The following is a 19202-nucleotide window of genomic DNA, read 5'->3' on the forward strand; positions in this document are numbered from 1 at the left end:
GCTACCTTCATAACTGTAATTGTTGCCATTACAAAAAATGTTGTATCATAAGTATTATACACTATCATATTTCTCTAATTTACCCCTAGGAAAGTAATTTAAAACTCCTATTTTAGATTATCTTCTGTTTATAGTTATCTGTAGCTTTAAAAAACGTATTAATTTTTTTCTACGAGTTCTTTTATTATATCAATTGTAACATTTATATCCACTCAACATTTCAAACTTTTATCTTTCCTATTTTAGTTGTTAAAATATTTTTCTCAGGCATAATTCTTTTTAATCTCATAATTATTGTTTCTTCTTTTCTTCTTTTAAAAGAAAGATGATTGTTGTCTCTTTGGATCTTTTAGTTTTCTGAGTTTTTTCTTTTTTTTTTTTTTTTGATGGAGTCTTGCTCTGTTGCCAGGCTGGAGTTGGAGTGTAGCGGCGTGATCTTGGCTCACTGCAACCTCCGTCTCCCGGGTTCAAGTGATTCTCCTGCCTCAGCCTCCTGAGTACCTGGGGACTACAGGTGTGCACCACCATGACAGGCTAATTTTCGTATTTTTAGTAGAGACGAGGTTTCACCATGTTGGCCAGGATGGTCTCGATCTCTTGACCTTGTGATCCATCCACCTTGGTCGCCCAAAGTGCTGGAATTACAGGCATGAGCCACTGTGCCCAGCCTCTGATTTTTATCTTTTATCTTCTTTTTATATCCTTTGTTTGTTTATAAATAGGCAGAAGAAAATCTAGTTATAGAGACAGATCCAAAAAGTTTTATTTATGAATTGGTCACAGATGGAGAAGGAAAAAAATAATTAGTGTTGAAACCCACCATTTTAACCAGAGCAAATAGGTTTAAAAGAATGCAACTGAGATAGGAAAAACTGGGGGAGGAGTATGTTGTAAGAGAAAAATAATACTTTCTTTTTCTATCACTACCATGTAATAAAGAGCATTTTTAACATCAAAAAAGACATAAACCCAGATATTTAAAAATGAATACTTTTGATTTTGTGAAAAATTCAATAGATGGTCTGTTTTCTTTTTCATTTTGTGGTGAATTAATGAAAACTTCTGGCATTAAGGAATACTTGCAGTAGATAATGGAAGGATTTATATTTCAGGAAAACTCACTCTGGTACCTGTATAGAGAATAGATTGGAAAATATTGAAGACAAAAGCTCAATTAGGACTAGTAATAGGAAGCTGTGGAGGTAGATTACAATTTGAATACTGTGAGGAAGAAAGGTATCTACAAAACTGTTGATAAGGAGGCTGGAGGTTGAGGAAGTTGTGCCTAATGCACTGGCGTGTTCTCAGTAATGAAAAGCAGCATTTGCTGGGAGTGATGTGGTGGAATTTTTTTTTTTTTGAATAAAAGATAATGTGTTGAGTTAAAAATGGAATCCAGCTGTTTTAATAGGCATACTTAAATCTTTCTGAGCTTCAGAGAAGGAGTCCTGCCTAGCCAACCTGTTCTTAGTATTATGTTTTATTTAGCATGGCTTTGGAAGCCACAAAACTCTATACGTTTATTTGAAATAAAATAATAAGTAACTTGTAAGTGTATCAGACATATATTAAATATTACCTTCATCAGTAAGATCATGAGTTTCTCAAAAACAAGAGTCCCATTTTCTTCCTACAGAGGTGGCCTACTGTTTAGTGAAAAGAGCCCACACCTTGGAGAGCCACACCGCAGATCTACCACCCTCAGGCTCTTCATCTGCAGTGGCGGTAATGAAGCGCACGTCATAAGATTCTTCAAGGTATTTGGTGAAATAAAGGATGTGTAAAGGAGAAGGGATTTTACATGAGTTAGCTATACCTTTCTCTTCTTTCTCCTTCAATGTACTCAGTCCTGGGCACGTACAGAGGTCACTAATGGCGTGGGGCCAGAAGAGCTTTTAATTTTGGAATTCTGAAGAACTGAGAACTCATGACTCTGTCATCAGCTCTGAAGTGGAATATAAATAAAGTTTTGTCAATTTTTTTATAAAGCACCCACTAAACTACAAATCCCTTCTCTCTCCTCGAGGTGGACGGGTCACGTGGCTTTGCAGGAATCCGGAAGTCTGGTCCGCTCGCCCAATCACGCCCGGAATCCTAGCTAGCGGCGCCAGGTTGGCCATTCCTGGGGAAGCTTGCTCTCCGCCAAGCCGGGTCCCGCCTCCGCGCGCCGCGCTGACGGGTCGTTAGCGGATACGGCGGCCGCAGGGGCGGAGTCAGGGGCCTTTGCCCGCCTTGGCGGCCGGCTCTACCTTCCAAGTTCTAGCCTCCTGCTCCGCCATGGCTCCCAAAGGCAGCTCCAAACAGCAGTCCGAAGAGGACCTGCTCCTGCAGGATTTCAGCCGCAATCTCTCGGCCAAGTCCTCCGCGCTCTTCTTCGGGAACGCGTTCATCGTGTCAGCCATCCCCATCTGTGAGTGCTGGGAGCGAGGCTGGTTTGGGAGGCCGCGGGCGGGTCGGGCTGGGCGGGGACGTGGCAGGACCCAGCAAGCAGGCCAGGCGCGGGTGCCGGCCGGGGGTCTGCGATCTCTCCAGCTCCCCTGAGCTCGGGGAGGCACAGAGCCTCTTCTTTGGGCACGGCGTTGTCGCCTGGGATTGTCCTGTTAAAGCACTCCGGGAGGTCACTTGTTAAAAGTACGCACGTTCCCGAGCTTCACCCCCGGAGAAGGTGGTTAACTAGTTCTGGGGTGGCGGCCCCGAATCTGTATTTAAACACACTCAAGCATACTGCCTGCTGCTCTTTTCCATACAACTGTTGCTTGCCGTTACGAAATTTTAAACTTACGTTATTACTTATTTTGGATAAATTAATTAGGTGAGATACCCATGAAGTAACCCACTGAATTAGAAGTCCATCTTTACGTGAGCTACTTTACACCACTGCATAATTTTCCTGGTTTTTGCAGAAAGAGAGAAATTGAAGTGCCAGGGGTTGGGGATCTACCTTGTTTAGACTTTTTAAATAATCCCACTGTACCAATTCTAGAATTCTCACTGGGTTGGGAAAGTGCAGACTTGCACAATGTTGTTTTTAGTAGAGCTCAAGGTTCCAGAACTCTTGTCTTTTGCTGCACTGTTGTTGGGGCATTTAAAACCAAATGTATTTTTCTCTTTTGTCCTTATACAACCCAGCGTGCAATTAACGTGATGTGAAGCCATATTATGTCTCACTCATTTGACAGCACTGCTTGGAGTTCTGATAACAGCCACGTCAGCAAGGAAACTATGGCTTGGGACTGCACGTGGCATTTTGGAATGGCCTGTATTTAGCATGCTAGTACCCTGATGAATGAAATTTGAAGTCTGACTTGTGATTACGTTGAGCCAGAGTTTGTTCTCATTTTAGAAGCAGAAATCTCATCTGAACTAGTAATAGGAAGGTGATGTTTTTCAAATGTTCTGAACTGGAAGGCTTGAGACTATACTGTTAACTGGTTATCTCACTTCTGAAGATCCTCAGATACTGTATTGATTGCATAACTATTAACCTAGTATTTTACCAGGCTTAGCTTTAAATAATTTCGCAGGCTTTTGTTATGGGGTTGTAATGTTTTGTTTCTTTTTGTACTTTCCCCCTTTTATTTTAATTCAGGGTTATACTGGAGAATATGGCATATGGATCTTATTCAGTCTGCTGTTTTGTATAGTGTGATGACCCTAGTAAGCACATATTTGGTAGCCTTTGCATACAAGAATGTGAAATTTGTTCTCAAGCACAAGTAAGTATGTTTTTCAAGTGAAACTACGTACTACGTGTTGTATTTTTATATGTCTTCTTACAGATCGTTTGTGTGTGTTGGTTTTAATAAGCATTAATTTGAGATATCTATGTATTAATATATATATTTTGGGGGAAAGGAACATTGATGCTAGGAAGAATTATTAACTAACTGAAGTGGAGACGATCATTCTGACATGGCTACAGAAGATTTTGAGGGTGGAATTAGAACACTTAAGCCCAAGCCTTAATAGGAGGTTCATCGGAGAAACAAACCCACCAAGTAAATTAACATTTCAAAAGCTAAATGTAATTCTTTATGGAGAGAATTGTTCTGGGCTCTTCACATATTGTTTTTGGAAGTTAAAGAAATGATCTTTTTGTCATTATTATTATTATTATTATTATTATTATTATTATTTTTTTTTTTTTGAGACTGCATTTCGCTGTGTCGCCCAGGCTGGAGTGCAGTGGCCGGATCTCAGCCCACTGCAAGCTCCGCCTCCCGGGTTTACGCCATTCTCCTGCCTTAGCCTCCCGAGTAGCTGGGACTACAGCCGCCACCTCGCCCGGCTAGTTTTTGTATTTTTTAGTAGAGACGGGGTTTCACCATGTTAGCCAAGGATGGTCTCGATCTCCTGACCTAGTGATTCCCCCGTCTCAGCCTCCCAAAGTGCTGCATTATTATTTTTTGAGATAAGGTCTAGCTCTGTTGCCCAGGCTGCAGTGCAGTGGCATGATCATGGCTCACTGCAGCCTCAACCTTCCCAGGCTCAAGCGATCCTCCCACCTCAGCCTCCCAAGTAGCTGGGACTACAGGTGCAGGCTACCATGCCCAGCTAATTTTTTTGTTGAGACAGGCCACGTTGACCAGGCTGGTCTTTTTGTTTTATTACTTTTTTAAAAAATTAAACTCTCTGTCATTTTCAATGCTAATTACATTTGTTTTCATACAAGTGTATAAAATGTAAAGGATTAACATATTCTAAGATCACACATGTTGTAAAATACAGCTTTTAGAGAAGAAAACAAGCCTCACCACTGTAAATTTAAACATTAATTATAAGCAATTAAATATTCTAGTTTCATAGAGGTTAAAATGCAGGAGCATCTAGACTTAGGAAAGATGGTAACATTTATTATTTCTCAGTGTCATGGTCCTCATTGTCTCATTGGAAGTGGTATAAATTATTGTTTAATTGACGCCCTTTGATGTTGCTTTCATGTAAACTGTGATACTTGGGTAGGGATAGCAGGATTATTTCCCTCCTTCCTTCATGGGGCCATCTAGGTGCCATATTGCTTTGGAAGTAATTTCTTAAAGGCAATTGGAATTTCACTGAGACTTGAAGTGTGGACATACTTTGTATGTGCATTATCTTTTCATCCATAGTTCTCACTCTAGTTTGGACACTGTTTATACTCATATTGCTGTAACAGCCTCCATCTGGTCTTTTAAAACAAGTTTAGGGCCCACCCTGCCATGCACTATATAAAGCACATTACCCTATGTAATCCTTAGAGCATCCATATGAAGTGCAGGTATTTCCCTTGTTTTATTGAATGAAGAGTATGTATTTCTCCTTATGTGACATCATTTTTATCATGTCATTCTGATAACTCATCATGGCTTTTTTTTTTTTTTTTGAGACAAGAGTCTCACTCTGTTGCCCAGGCTGGAGTGCAGTGGCCCAATCTTGGCTTACTGCAACCTCTGCCTCCTGGGATCAAGCGATCCTCTCACATCAGCCTCCCAAATAGCTGGGACTACAGGCACGCACTACTACCACGCCTGGCTAATTTTTGTATGTTTTGTAGAGATGGAGTTTTACCATGTTGCCCAGGCTGGTCTTGAACTTCTGAGGGCTCAAGTGATCCATCTGCCTCGGTCTCCCAAAGTGCTAGGATTACAGGTGTGAGCTGCCACGTCCAGCCATGGCCTCTTTTTTTTAAAATGTATTAAAGCCAAATTCTAGACCTCTGGAATGCAAGTCATCTGCTTCCTTCCTATGAGTCTGGCCTCATCTTTCAGAATTAGGCTTTAACTCTTCTGCCTCGCCCTCACATCATCCTTTGACCATATCTTGTGCCCTCCCCCATTTAGGATTAACTTACTTCCTTTCCATTCTTACCTGTGTTTTATTTTGAGACCTAGGAATCTTTTCCAGAGAAACCCTTCCTGACTTTGATCATTCCTTTGCTTTGTTGTCCCTGTGTTAGACTCTTTCGGAGAATGAGGAATAGAAACATGTTGAGATGATCTCAGTTAACAGGGATTTATTTTAAGAAATGGCCCAGAATGGCCTCAGCGGCTGAAGTGGCCTTCACAGTTTCCTTCCTATTGTTCTGGACACAAAGGAGCTCAGGTTTGGGGGCAGCCGTTCTGATGGACCAGCAGAGAAATTGGGTTATCTTTGTTATCTTTCTGCTTGGCAGCCCCTCAACCAACTGCCATTCCAGGATTCAGCTCATGTGGGCCTCCACTGTATGGGACTGTTTCTTGTGAGGCGTGGCCATTTGTGCATCGGGAAGCCCTCGCAAGTGGGCATCTTGTATGACCCATTCTTTGTAATACTCTTGGAACTCAGTCCCTTTGAGACTTACATTTTTTACTTGTTCTTCATATCATTTTTCATTCATCTCTTTAGAATCAAAGTCATGTTCTTTTTACCTTCTCATTTCTACTTTAGGCTTCTTGAAGACACCCGCCATATCTTATTTTATACCCCTTAAAACAGTTAATGGTACATTTAGTTCAGTAAAATTTCACTGACTTACTGACTTAATAGACTCAGAGTAGAGATTTTTTTTTTAGTCATAGTTTTCACTTTATATTAAATATGCTACTGACTTTGAAACTCCTACAGATTTGCAAGATGGTTAAGGTTCAAAGATCCCACAAGATACTGAGTGTGGGTAGATGTTGGCTGTAGAAAGAAGATGGCTTCAGAGTTGACAGTCTGGGTTCCAGTGCCAGCTCTGCCACTCTTAAATGTATGGCCGTGGGCATAGTTTTCCCTATGTAGACTTCAGATTCCTCAGCTATAAATTGGGGATGCTAATGGAATCTCAGAGGGTGGTGAGGATTCATTATGATCATACATGTGACATGTTAAGCATACAGTCTGGCACATAATAAATGTTTATGTGCAGGGTTGAAGAGGTTGGGACTAAGAGAGCCCTTAGAAGTTGTTTTTGTTTTTTAAGGTGGCATAATTTAAACGATGTTTGCAAAGATGTTTTTATTTTAAGAAATCAGGTAGTGTCTTTTTTTATCTTTAATTTTGGAAGTGTTCTGACATACTGATGTGAAAGAGTAAAGGAAGAAAAATACAATTGATTTTATGGGTTATCTCAGTTGACTGAGTGCTAGGTCACTAGCGTGACTTCTATTTTGTTTTACAGTATTCAGCACCGAGTGAGGTTTATTTTCTGAGAGCTCTAAGACAGAGGGGAGGGCTTCCTCTTAAGTTGCAGTAAACCTGCAGTGTGGTTGTTATGCCCCTGGTAGGTGAGGATAAAATTCTAGACCTAGAAGAGAAATTGCTTAGTTATCTGGTGTAATGTCTTCATGAGGATTTGTCATGTGGATAATCGGTTGACTGTTCATCCTAAAGACACATAGTGATAACCAACTGTTTTGAAAATGCAGTAGTTTATTCCTGTGTCCTAACACCTTGATAGTTGGGGTGTGTGTGTATATTTTTATGTTAAGCTAAGAAAGGTTTCTGCAGTAAACTGTCCATTTCTTTTCCGTTGGTCTTTTGTAGAAAAAAAAAAAAAGTAGTCTGATGTCAAGTTCAGGAAACACATTTATTTTTTTTAATTTTTCTTATTTTTCCTGTTCTCATCATCTGTTCTCATGAAGAAACATATTTAGTGCCTGGTCTGCTAAAGAGGTTCAGAGAGAAGAATCTGCCTTTGGAGCTGAGTGTCTCAGAAATGCAAGAAGCATATGAAAAGATAGTTTTTACATAATGAATCAAAGGAATTTGGATCTTTGAAGTAAAAAGTTCATTTTAGTGTCCTAAAGTGTCTCGTAAAAAGACAGCTGTCTGCCCCCTTAGCAGCCTTTTTCTTTAGGTTTCAGAATTGATTTCCTCTTATTGTGTGATTTTTTTTTGTTTGTTTTTTTAAAGAACTATATTTTCCTCTTTCCAGTTACCAATTTGTGTGGGGTAACGAGGTTTAAAAAGTAACTTTGTAAACCTTTTAAAAAATACATTATTAGAAACTGACTAAATGTTTTCTTTTTATTAATAACAATGTCAATTCTAACTCAATTCTTGAGTGAGAGAGCTAAACATGGAGACACAGGTAAAATCAGTTGTAATTTGTGCTTCACTTGTATCCCAGACACCCTTGTAGTTGAAGAAGGGTTGAAAACTCCTGCCTTGAGTGACCTGGGGCTTTCTGTCCATCACACCTAGCTTAAATCGTCCTTTGGAGTAAAGTTAGAATAATTACTTTAAGATATTACAGCTGTTATTTCCTCTTTGTTTAAGCCTAGTTTTCATTCCTGTTATGTACTTGGAATTGAAATAATACATCATATACTAATGCCTTATGAAATTTATTTGTTGAACAGTTAGATGACAGATTAAAACAAAATGTAATTAAAATGATTCTTAACTAAATTGTGTTAATAGCATTTGACTTTATTAACCACATTAATTCCCAAACTTTGGAAAATTCTTCTTTTTAAGCAGAAATCAAAACATGTCACTCATAAATTAACCACATCTTGGACATTTCTTGAACTTTTGGCTAGTGCAGTGTAATAAACTTGGACTTTCTGCTCAGCTTCTTTTCTTGAAATGTGAAATATCATTCTGTTGCCAATACGAAATAGGAGTACAGAGTGTTTCTGAGAGAGTGTGATGTTCACCTCTGTAGCATATGGAAACTTTTTCTTTTTTTCTTCCAGAGTAGCACAGAAGAGGGAGGATGCTGTTTCCAAAGAAGTGACTCGAAAACTTTCTGAAGCTGATAATAGAAAGATGTCTCGGAAGGAGAAAGATGAAAGGTTTGACTCCTATTTAAAGTATGGTCATCATAAAAGGGGATACTTTTTGAATAAAATTTTTTTTAATTTTTGCTTAAAGAATGTGGATTTTGGAATTGTCTGAGGTAAATTTTGGAATTGTAGTAGTAGTAGTAATGGAAATAGTAATAGCTGATGTTTAGAGTTTTTATTACAACCGGCTACTTTTATCTGTGCTATACAATAGTTGATTTATTTCAGTAAAGAGCCCTGTGAAGTAGGTACTATTTTTATCTCCTTTTTATACCTGAGGCAACAAAGGTACAGAAAGCTTGGGTAACTTGCCCAAGGTCCTGAATTAGTACATGGTAGACCCATGATAAGAACACAGGCAGTCTGACTTGAGAGCTTGTACTTGTAACTGTCTGCTGGAATTGAGGAGGCAACAGAGCTTTGTACAGAGCAGGCTTTGCCTGTTAATAGGTGTGCAACCTTGAACATATCGCCTAACCCCTCTGGGTCTGAAGGGTTTATGTGTTAACATGTCTATGTGGTGGTATTTCTGTTCCTGAGCTTCCCGAGGGATATCCAGTAATTAGTTATCTGTATTGGTTGGGAAAAAGAAAATAACTGGACTTTTCTCCTTTTGCCCAATTCTATGCCACGTTTGTTAGCCCCTAGTCCCGATTTTTTCTGCCAGCTGCTCTTAGAAGGCTTATTGAGCAATCTTAACATCTGAGTAGCAGAAGTCCCTGAGTCAACTTGTGCTGAAGAATTGCCACTTAGTTTAATTGTTGTGAGTCCGCTGTTTTCCTGGATCTTTAGCTTTAGTATCAAGAAGGGGCTTTGTTGGAACATATTTTTTACCTCACTTTGCTCCAGAAAGACTTTGTGTGAACTTGCAGTGTTAGTGTATATAATATATTTTCTGCATTTAATACGGTTTTCTTAAAGTGCATATAAAACAAGTAACACAACTTTAAAGAACAGAAACCATTTAAAAGGAAGAAAAGGTGGATGAGCAAGTACCTTAGAGCTAGTTACAGCAACTGAGCACTGAACTTAGTTGTGGGTTTCCAAGTGTCAGGGGAAGCATCTGAGGTCACATAGCTTTCATTGTCTGACGAGAAGCAGCATGCAAGTCCTTCTGAAAAGAAACTTTCCTGGCACTGGATCTTGGAAAGACTTTCTCAAGTGGATCCTTATTTAAGGGACACTGAGTAACTTAATGAACAATGTCTTCTACTAGTGGTTTTGGAAAGGTACCAAAACATTATTAAAATGATTATGTCTTATGGCTCCTTTATAAAACTGAAGGCACAGTATTACGACAATGGAGGCCTTTCTGCATGGAGCAGCTTTAATGAGGTCGGGCTGCATAGTGTTCCAGTTGCATATTTTTTGCATAGGGTTCAAGGTTAGGGAATCTAGATCACTGTTTTAGAAAAAACCTTTTGTTGAATTTTTCATTACAATGGTGTTTCTTAAACTAGGGTATGCATAGTTACCTAAATTTCAAAACATTTGTTACAGGTTTTAAAGGTTTTCGGTGATTAATTATGTCAGGGATAGTAAATGGGTTTCCTCTGCCGACTGCAGTCTCGGACAGATTTGGTCTGGCACTTGTTCTTGAGCCTGGGTCATGTCTCGGAATCTTTTTCAGTTTAGTGTTCAGGTAGTGACTACTAGTGAATCAGTTGAAATTGGGAATGAAACCTTTGCCATTTGCCGGATTAGGTATTTCAAAGTGGGGTGAGGTGGAGGTTTCATGGATATATATAAGTGCAGAGTATCAGAACATTATACAATTTCTCTTTTCATCGGCAGAAATTTGGCTGTAAAACCCATACTGGATACAGTTTGTACTGTATTGATTGCCCTTGATAACTGGGACCAGAGCCTCTCATTAAGATCTAGTTTGTTTCCCTCTGAAAGAATTCCAGGAGATTTGATGTAAGGAGAAGGCTTATCAGCATTTCTTTGCTTAGATGTGTATTTCTCAAAGCTCTGTCTACATTCATTTGGAATATATACTCCATGCCGCTTAAAAGTACTTCAAAATATTCATTTATCCAAGGATGGAAATAGGCAGAGGAGAACGTGAGATTCATTAACATTCATTCCAGAGTGTGAGTGTGGTTTCTTCTTGATTTATGGGTGATCTGTCATTTCACATTATTTGATTGTAACTGTTGCTTGGTCTCAGCTTTTCTCTTGTAGGAAGCTCTTCCTGAAAACATCCTTAAGATATTGGGAAGTGCTCTCCCAAACCAGGTTCCCTACTAGGAAGAAAATGTCTTCTACTAGGCAGAACCGTTGGCAATGAGGGCATTTGGGGGTCCTAAATTTAAAACAGAAACAAAAAAAAAAGGATATGAGTGGACTCAGAAAAACTTCTAAAGGCTGTCAGGCTTTATACACTGATGTAACTAACATGTGGTCATATTGGGATCTAGGGAAATCTAAAGGATTGGGCCACTTCTTTCATTAAAACTTTTTTGAAAATGGTTCTTGTATTAGTCCATTTTCACAGTGCTATAAAGATACTACCTGAGACTGGGTAATTTGTAAATAAAAGAGGTTTAATTGACTCACAGTTCTGCGTGGCTGGGGATGCCTCAAAAAACTTACAATCATGGTAGAAGGTAAAGGAGAAGCAAGTGCCTTCTACACAAGGTGGCAGGAGAGCGAGTGAGCGCAGGGGAAACTGCCATTTTTAAACCATCAGATCTTGTGACAACTCCCTCACTGTCATGAGAATGGCATGGGGGAAACCACACCCATGAACCAGTCACCTCCCACCAGGTCCCTCCCTCAACATGTGGGGATTACAGTTCAAGATGAGATTTGGGTGGGGACACAGAGCCAAATCATATCACTCTTATTTAGGGCTTGACAGAAAAGAAGTTAGGGAGAAGCACTGTGATGCAAGTGAGATAATTTTATCATCTAGAGTAAAGTCAGGCTGATAACCTACTTAAGCAACCTGCCTTCACTGGATCTCATGCCAGAGTCTTAAAAATGGAGGCAGTTGTCCTGAGTGTTCATTCTAGTGTTAAACCATGTTGAGACTATGCATCTTACTAGGCTGGTCTCACTGATCAGTGTTAGAATGATGTTTCCTGGAACTCCAACTCATGATTTTTAACAACTTACATTTAAACTTCTATGAAATTACAAGGTGTTTTATAGTTGATGACTGCACTTAATGTAATGTCCTTCCCTTCCTCCAAACTTACAATAAATGGAAGAGTTATTAAGTTGATGGTGTCTGTAATATGGCATGTGTTAGAGACTACAGATTTCTTATGATGAGCGTAAGATGTTAATTATTAGCCTTCATTTAGCTCCTTTACAGCCAAACCTGTTGTCTTTGGATTAGTATACATGGTGAATAAAATGTGTCAGTTACCAGTGACTTAAAGTGTTGTCCTTAGGGTTGATGGGATGTGTCATCTGACTCCAGAGTAGGTTTATCTTTTGAGGAGACAAAGTGTCTACAATAGTGGCCTTCAACCTTTTTGATAATGACCTACAGTAAAAAATATGTATTTTGCCTTTTGACCAAATAAACTCACATGTGGACACATGCACATGTTTCATAAAACAATAATTATCCTGCTCTGTGTGATGTGCTGCTGCTGTTTTTCTATTCTTTCCTGTTTCATTTTTTAAAAATGCTGGTCTCAGCCCACTCAATTAATTTCTGTGGGCATTCGATCCACTCAATTGAGTTCACATCCCACTAATGGGTCACAACCTACCCTTTTAAAAACTGCTTTACAAAGTTAATTAACCAACAAGAATAAAGGCTCCCTTATTCACAGGCATCCTATAACTTCCTTTTGCCTGTTTGAAGGCATAAAAGAAAACATGGATGAAATACTAGTAAATTAGTAAGATAAACTATCAGATCAAGTAAAATAGAATAAAAAGTAAAAGAATTTTACAAACATTAAAAAGTCCTCCTAATGATTAAGTGCCTTTTTTGTTTGAATTAATGAAGATGGCTAACAATAGCCTGCTTCTGTGAGACCACAGGTAGTTTTTGTCATTGGGATTGTCTTCTGTAGGTGTGATATTGAAGTCTGATATTCGTAGGCTGTAGAAAGCCTCAAGCCCAAGGCATAGCCAAGGAACCTCCACAGGCTGCCAATCATGGAGTCTGAGTTTTAGGTAAGGGCCAAGAGAAAGACATTTGACTTAGCTGCTGATGAAAACATGCTAGTTGCCATTAATGAGTCCCTTCTTCCATAACCCTAGTTGCCTGGGAAAATTGGTAACATAACCAGTATGATGTTTTCTTCACTATCATAGAGGGAAATTTTTTTTTTTTCAGTGTAAGAAAGGGGAGAATTCTGACTAAATTTAATATTACATTCTTATCCTAGAACACTCAAGGAAAAACTTGTTTTATGATGAACTAGAGCCATATGCTACTTAAAGTTTTTTTTGTTTTGTTTTTTTTTGTTTTTTTAATCGTATTTATAAGCTTGTTTGACTTGGTTCTGTGTCTCTAGAATCTTGTGGAAGAAGAATGAAGTTGCTGATTATGAAGCTACAACATTTTCCATCTTCTATAACAACACTCTGTTCCTGGTCGTGGTCATTGTTGCTTCCTTCTTCATATTGAAGAACTTCAACCCTACAGTGTATCCTTTTCAAGGTTGATTATCTTTTTTAGAAGTCTAGAAACAGTAGTTGGTTTTGGTTCTGACTTGTCTAGATATTTTAAGTGGAAAGAAAAGCTGCTCTGGGAGTCAGTCCATTAAATAGTGCCGACTTTAGGTAACTTTCTGGACATTTAAAATAACAGCTATTGGTTTAAGATTCTTTTAAGTTTATGAATTATGACTTTATGATAAAGTATTACAAAGCAGTCTATGGGAATCTGTGTCCTTGCCTACTTAAAAAAAAAGCTCCAAAGAGCCAAAGCAAACTTGTCATTTTTGATAGCTTCTGAAATAATAAGCCCCTGTATCTGCTGTTATTTTTGGGCTCAGGGGGTTGGGTGGATGGCCAATGCAGTTAAATAGGTTAATTCCAGTGTATCATAATAGTGTTTCAAGATGCTGTTAAATTGAGCTTTTGGGCAAGAATCAGTCTTCTCTTATTAATTTATTAAAGTTGTTATCCAGGAATGTGCAGCCAAGATTTTAACAATTGGTGATTATGAGGTAATAAAATACCAGATACCCTCCAACGTGTACCTTTTGGGAATGCTGGAGTGGTTTGCTGAAAATTGTACAGTTGTGAGGCTGGGAGTAGCTTTGAACTTTTAGAACCTCCTTGCTGTTGCAAGCCAACTGCAGCAAAACACTGATTCGCAGGGAAGACTTATTTTTCCATTGCTCTTAGGGGGGAAAGGGAAAACAAATCTCTTTTCTCCCCATGTTCTTTGGTCAGCTCTTTTCATGAAGGTTAAATGGAATTCAGATTATTCTTTGCGATCGTGTGTTCTAGGTTTCTGTCTTAAGTGTTTTTTTAAAATTGGAACACATTTCCCGTGAATGTTTTCCATTTCTTTTTGGTCTTCTGTCTGTCTTGCAAATTGTGTTTGCAGACAATGGGGCTGCACATCATTATGATTACACCAAGTGTCAGGAAGGAAGCAGTACGTTCCAAAGAGATGGGCTCTTTATTTTGTCGAAAAACTAATTTGGAGTTACTCATTTTTCCATAACATTAAATTTCTTACAGGAACTACATCTTGTCCATAAGTGCTTCATCAGGACTCATCGCCCTCCTGTCTACTGGCTCCAAATAGACCATGTCAGCTTCACCCCCTGGCTTTGTGTCTATGGGTGGCCTGTGGTATATGGAAAAGTTGCAGGGTGGTCAGGGTGGGAGACACACAAGATGTTTTCATAGTCTAGAGCCTTTAAAAAACCCAGCAGAATGTAACTCAGTATTTGTTTATTGGCTGTTTTTGACAGATTGTTGAAATTAAATGAATTGAAAGGGAAACTCAGAGTACCAGGACGTTTATTAAAAGGAAAAAAATGTCTTGCAATGTGCTATAATCACAAGAGGAGAAAATAACTTGTTTCCTTGATCTGTCAGAGGTCACAGTAACCTGGGCCGAGCTGTTATTATTTATTATATAACAGTAGTAGGAAGTTAATAACTGGTTCTCTGTGTTCCAAGCACAATATTGCAGCTTCTTTTGAACCATAAATATCCGAATGAATCCTCTTCCCAGGGGATTGAACAGAAGCTTAATGTTTAAGTGTTTGAATTTGTGATCTGAAATAACGCAAAATTAAAAACATGATTTCTCCAGTTTTCCAACTTGAGGAAGAGAAACTTGTGGAAAAGTTCTGCTGTTTTGTTTTGTTTTTTTTTTTTTTAAAGAAGAAGGGCAGCCAAGGTAGTAACCTAAAAATAGTGCCCAGGCATATGAGAGTTGTCCTATGAGGTTAAAGAACACACTGTTCCGCTGTATGGCTTTGGCCCTGAGTGGCCAGGGAGGTCAGCTTGACCCTGCCATGTTGGTTTGACTTACTAAGACATAGGAATCATTGTTTTCCTTGACCAGGGTCTCACACCCTGGAGGAATGTTAAGTAAGAGAGAGAACCTCTTTCCTGAATATTGACATGTAAAAGACCAAAGTAATTTTTCTGAACTTCTGCAATTCTGAGAACTTTCCAAGGAATTTACAGTGATTTTAGTGCTTGTCAGCATTTTTCCATGAGGACTTTCATACATTTGACTCTTTAGTTCACAGATTCCCATTGATTGTGAGTAAAATATTTCTCTCTTTAGCCCTTGGGGATCCAGCTGAGAGGAATCTCTTGCATTTTTTTACCAGTGTATGTACAGATATTTCTTGTGTGTGCCATGACTTGAAAAAGTTTGGGAAGCTCTTTAGCAATATCAGCTAAAAGGCTATGAAGTCACAGGTGACAGCAGTTGTCATTCAGTAATTTCCTACAAGCAGCACCCCAAAGGAAATACAGTCCTAATCTTTAGTATCCACTTCTAAATTTAATGTGAATTTCATACGTGTTATTAGTTGTTTTCTTTATAATTTTATAAAAATTATCCATCAGGAGTTTAACTTCCACTTCCCATGCTATTGGATGTGTTGGGCTCCATCCAACAACTTGGAAGAAAAATGGGCAGGAATACATTTGCATAATGACCCAGATCATTTTCTGCAACTGAGAATTATATTTCATCATTGCTTCCAGAAGTCTGCAATTCTTTACTTTTCCTTGGTGGATTATTATCTAGCTGCCATCACTGGATAATGTGGAGTGACTAGAGAAGTCACATTCACTGCAAGGTACAGTTAGGGTAACACTTAGGAGGTTTATTATTTTTAAAAAACTTTTCTTGAACTCCTGGCCAACATGGTGAAACCCTATCTCTATGAAAAATACAAAAATCAGTGTATTTTTTGTACACTAATTTTTGTACACACCAGATGTGGTGGCAGGCGCCTGTAATCTCAGCTACTCAGAAGGCTGAGGCAGGAGAAGCTTTAACCTGGGAGGTGGAGGTTGCAGAGAGTCGAGACCCTGCCACTGCACTCCAGCCTGGGTGACAAGGGTGAGACTCCATCTCAAAAAAGAAGCAAAAAAAACCCAAAAACTTTTCTTTACTGTTGATTAAAAAAAAAAAAAAAGAGCCAGACCATAGTTTGACTGGTGGCATGGAATTTGTGTATCAAATAAATGCATTTCCTTATTTGACAAACCATCAGTGTCTACTATTTGTTACCAGAGTTGGGCCACTATCTTTTAAAATTGCTGGTGAAAACTTGCCACTAGATGGCAGTGCCTGTATAGATGGGGAAAAAATCACCACCATTCTTGGTACAATACAGTGTAGCTTAGATGAGGTGGTGAAATAGAGGTATCAGCCTAATATTCCTAATATAGTTTCTCTTGAATTAATAAACTGAAGATTTGTAGGAAAATAAGTGAGCAAAATTTGTTTCCTGTTGTGAATTTTTCCTACAGCACTCTTTTTAATCTTGATGTTTTCCAACTTTCTGTACTAATAGATACATTTCTGTGCATAAGATTATGAGGCATATACTCACAGTTCAGTAGTTTTTGTTAAGGATTTACTGTGTGAGTACTTCATTGTCAGGAATTGCAAAACCTTTTCCCCACTGCTCTCATCGTCTAAAAGTTCTGTGTGGCACACAGAGATGCGACCCATTCAGTCAGACTTAGATAGTGAAACCATACTGTAGAATTTTTGTCGTAAAAAGACCACATACCCAGCACCCGTGAAATAAAAGATTCATCTGTAACTGGGATTCAAACTGATTAAATTCCTTTGCTCATACTCATAAATAGCACTAATATGTTACAACATTTTCATGTACCTATTTTTAGTTCCTCCATTTTAACTTAACTAAAAACCTTGGATTGATATTCTTAACCAATAAAAGTTTACTGGTAGTCTTATTTGGCATATTATTGAAACTTGGAAAGGATAATTTGAAACAAGGTTTGAAGTTCACTGAAATACAGAGATTGAATTTATACTCAATTCTTGTGAAAAGTCTTGCTTAATAAGTATGATTAAACAACTTTGCTTTTTGAAATTTGTCTTTTCCCTACACTTCTTTATAAGAATCCTATGATGAAGTACATAATCTTTATTATATTACATTAACATTTTTCTTTTCAAATTGCTTTATTTTTAATTTTACTTTAAGTTCTGGGATACATGTGCTGATCATGCAGGTTTGTTACATAGGTATACATGTAACCATCATTTTAATATCTCACACATAAATGCACATCTTTGTAGTTACCGATCAGATATATGTGAGGCAATGAAAGGCATTGAGCGGTTACAATAAAGGGCAGACATCAGGCCTCTGCCAGTATGTACCTGCTGTGCCTTTCTGCCTCCCGTCTTCCTTTGTTTTCAGTGTGCATGCCAGTCACTGCTGCTTGTGGAGACAGGATGGAAGGATACATGTATGTGTCATTTATGGAGAAAACCAATTTATAGATGTATGTATTAGAGCTCTAAGGGATTCTCTTTCACTTCCTTGGGACTCCCAAGCAGAAGAATTAATAGAAGACTAGGAGGGTCTTGGTTTAAATTTTCAGGAAGATAGAGACTAACTTCTCGTTGGCCTTTATGAATTTTCAGTATATCTCTTTGCTGACTTTTCCCTGTTTGATTTCTGAGTTTGGATTAATACTTAAGTTTTTTAACTTCAACATTCTCACAATTTCTGCATAAAACTTTAAAGCCTTTTACAAGAAAAAAAAAAAAAAAATCTACCTAAAGGAGCCCTGACATAGAACACAAAATACTTGGGTTCCAGGCCTGGTTCTGCCATCAGCTAGCAGTGTGTGAGTTTGGGCAAGTTTTTTTCATCTATCCAGGCCTGCTTTGCTCATTTGTGAGAGGGATGGCTTTGCAGATTGCTAAGGTTCCTTCAAGCTCTGACACCTGCCTAATGACTTGGGCAGTCTCTTCATGAAGATGAAGTGACAGTTCTTAAAGTGGGAAGCCAGACACAGGGTTTCTAGTTTGCCTGAGATTTCCATATAGGGATGGCTGCTACCCAAGTTACCTTTTGGAATGATATATTCTCTGCCAGGGAATTCTTTTCGGAAGAGAAAAGAAAATTAGAGCGCGTGGAAATTTTCCTAAGGACGTAACTGAAATACATTATCTAGTATATTTACCATGACAGATTCGCATATAAAAAACTGGCTGTTCCCACAGCTAAGCCATAATATTTGTATTTGGTTTTGATTTGCAAGTTTTTAAAAGTGAATTCATGAAGCCTTAACCTTAGTGCAGAGTGTTCTAAAACTCAGTGAGAAATGATATCTTCAGTAGTTAATCTCCATTGATAGAAAATGTTTGGATTGCAATTTAAATCTCAGACTTTTGATCACTGCTATTTCTGTTGAGTATTCAGTGCAGCTTAGCTGCCAATATAATTTTTATTTAGATGATTATTGCCTATTTTATGGCCACATATATTTTATATGTGTATATTTTACATATATGGGAAATATACATAAGCCTTAAAATGAAAGATCAGATAAAATCTATTGTGAGATTTAATGCACAAAAGGCTTTTATTACTCTAAGCAAATAAATCACATTTCCCATTAGACGGCACCTCAGCTCCTCTATACGTACAGCATTTCACTGGATTGAATACACAATGAACAACTGAAAAAATGATCAATTTCCATCATTCTGATATTCGGGCAAAAAATTCAAACTTTGTTAGAATACAGGTACTAGTAATCAAAAAGAAAATTTCTTGATATCTCCCACTAGCATTTTCAGATTTAGAATTTAACCATGAAATACACATTTAGAAATAATGACAGAAAATAACATTTTAAAATGATACTACAATTCTTCTGTAAACCTCAAGTGATTTCTGTATGGGGAAGTTGCTGACCAGAAAATTAAATTAGAATTTTGTACATCCTCAGATATCCAAATAAAGTTAAAGGGCCACCTCCACACCACCCCCTTCAAAAACAAAAAACATATTT

General features: G+C 38.2%; 1 protein-coding gene across 4 annotated transcripts; it reads left to right on the top strand.

Annotated features, from left to right (window-relative positions):
• The first annotated feature begins 1681 nt into the window (after positions 1-1681).
• Positions 1682-19188, top strand: SSR3 (signal sequence receptor subunit 3). Of its 4 annotated transcripts, none has more exons than XM_025374907.1 (5): positions 1682-2410; positions 3590-3716; positions 8643-8779; positions 13219-13351; positions 14400-19188. In XM_025374907.1, exons 1-5 carry the CDS (start codon positions 2278-2280, stop codon positions 14464-14466), a joined length of 597 nt encoding a protein of 198 aa, XP_025230692.1. In that variant the 5' UTR covers positions 1682-2277; the 3' UTR covers positions 14467-19188. The 4 variants fall into 4 exon arrangements, with proteins under 4 accessions (XP_025230692.1, XP_025230694.1, XP_025230693.1 ...); XM_025374909.1 differs by having other exon boundaries at positions 8643-8741; positions 13220-13365; XM_025374908.1 differs by having other exon boundaries at positions 8643-8741; positions 13220-13351; positions 14400-14666.
• Positions 19189-19202: the final 14 nt, after the last annotated feature.

The sequence above is a fragment of the Theropithecus gelada genome, chromosome 2 (genome assembly GCF_003255815.1).
Source record: "Theropithecus gelada isolate Dixy chromosome 2, Tgel_1.0, whole genome shotgun sequence".
NCBI classification, from domain to species: domain Eukaryota; kingdom Metazoa; phylum Chordata; class Mammalia; order Primates; family Cercopithecidae; genus Theropithecus; species Theropithecus gelada.

Excerpts from the sequence above, each read along its gene's own strand:
- SSR3 (XM_025374907.1), top strand. The coding sequence starts at position 2,278 with ATGGCTCCCAAAGGCAGCTCCAAACAGCAGTCCGAAGAGGACCTGCTC. Across the intron at positions 2,411-3,589 it reads CGTGTCAGCCATCCCCATCT|GGTTATACTGGAGAATATGG; the intron begins GTGAGTGCTGGG and ends ATTTTAATTCAG. Across the intron at positions 8,780-13,218 it reads GTATGGTCATCATAAAAGGG|GAATCTTGTGGAAGAAGAAT; the intron begins GATACTTTTTGA and ends TCTGTGTCTCTA.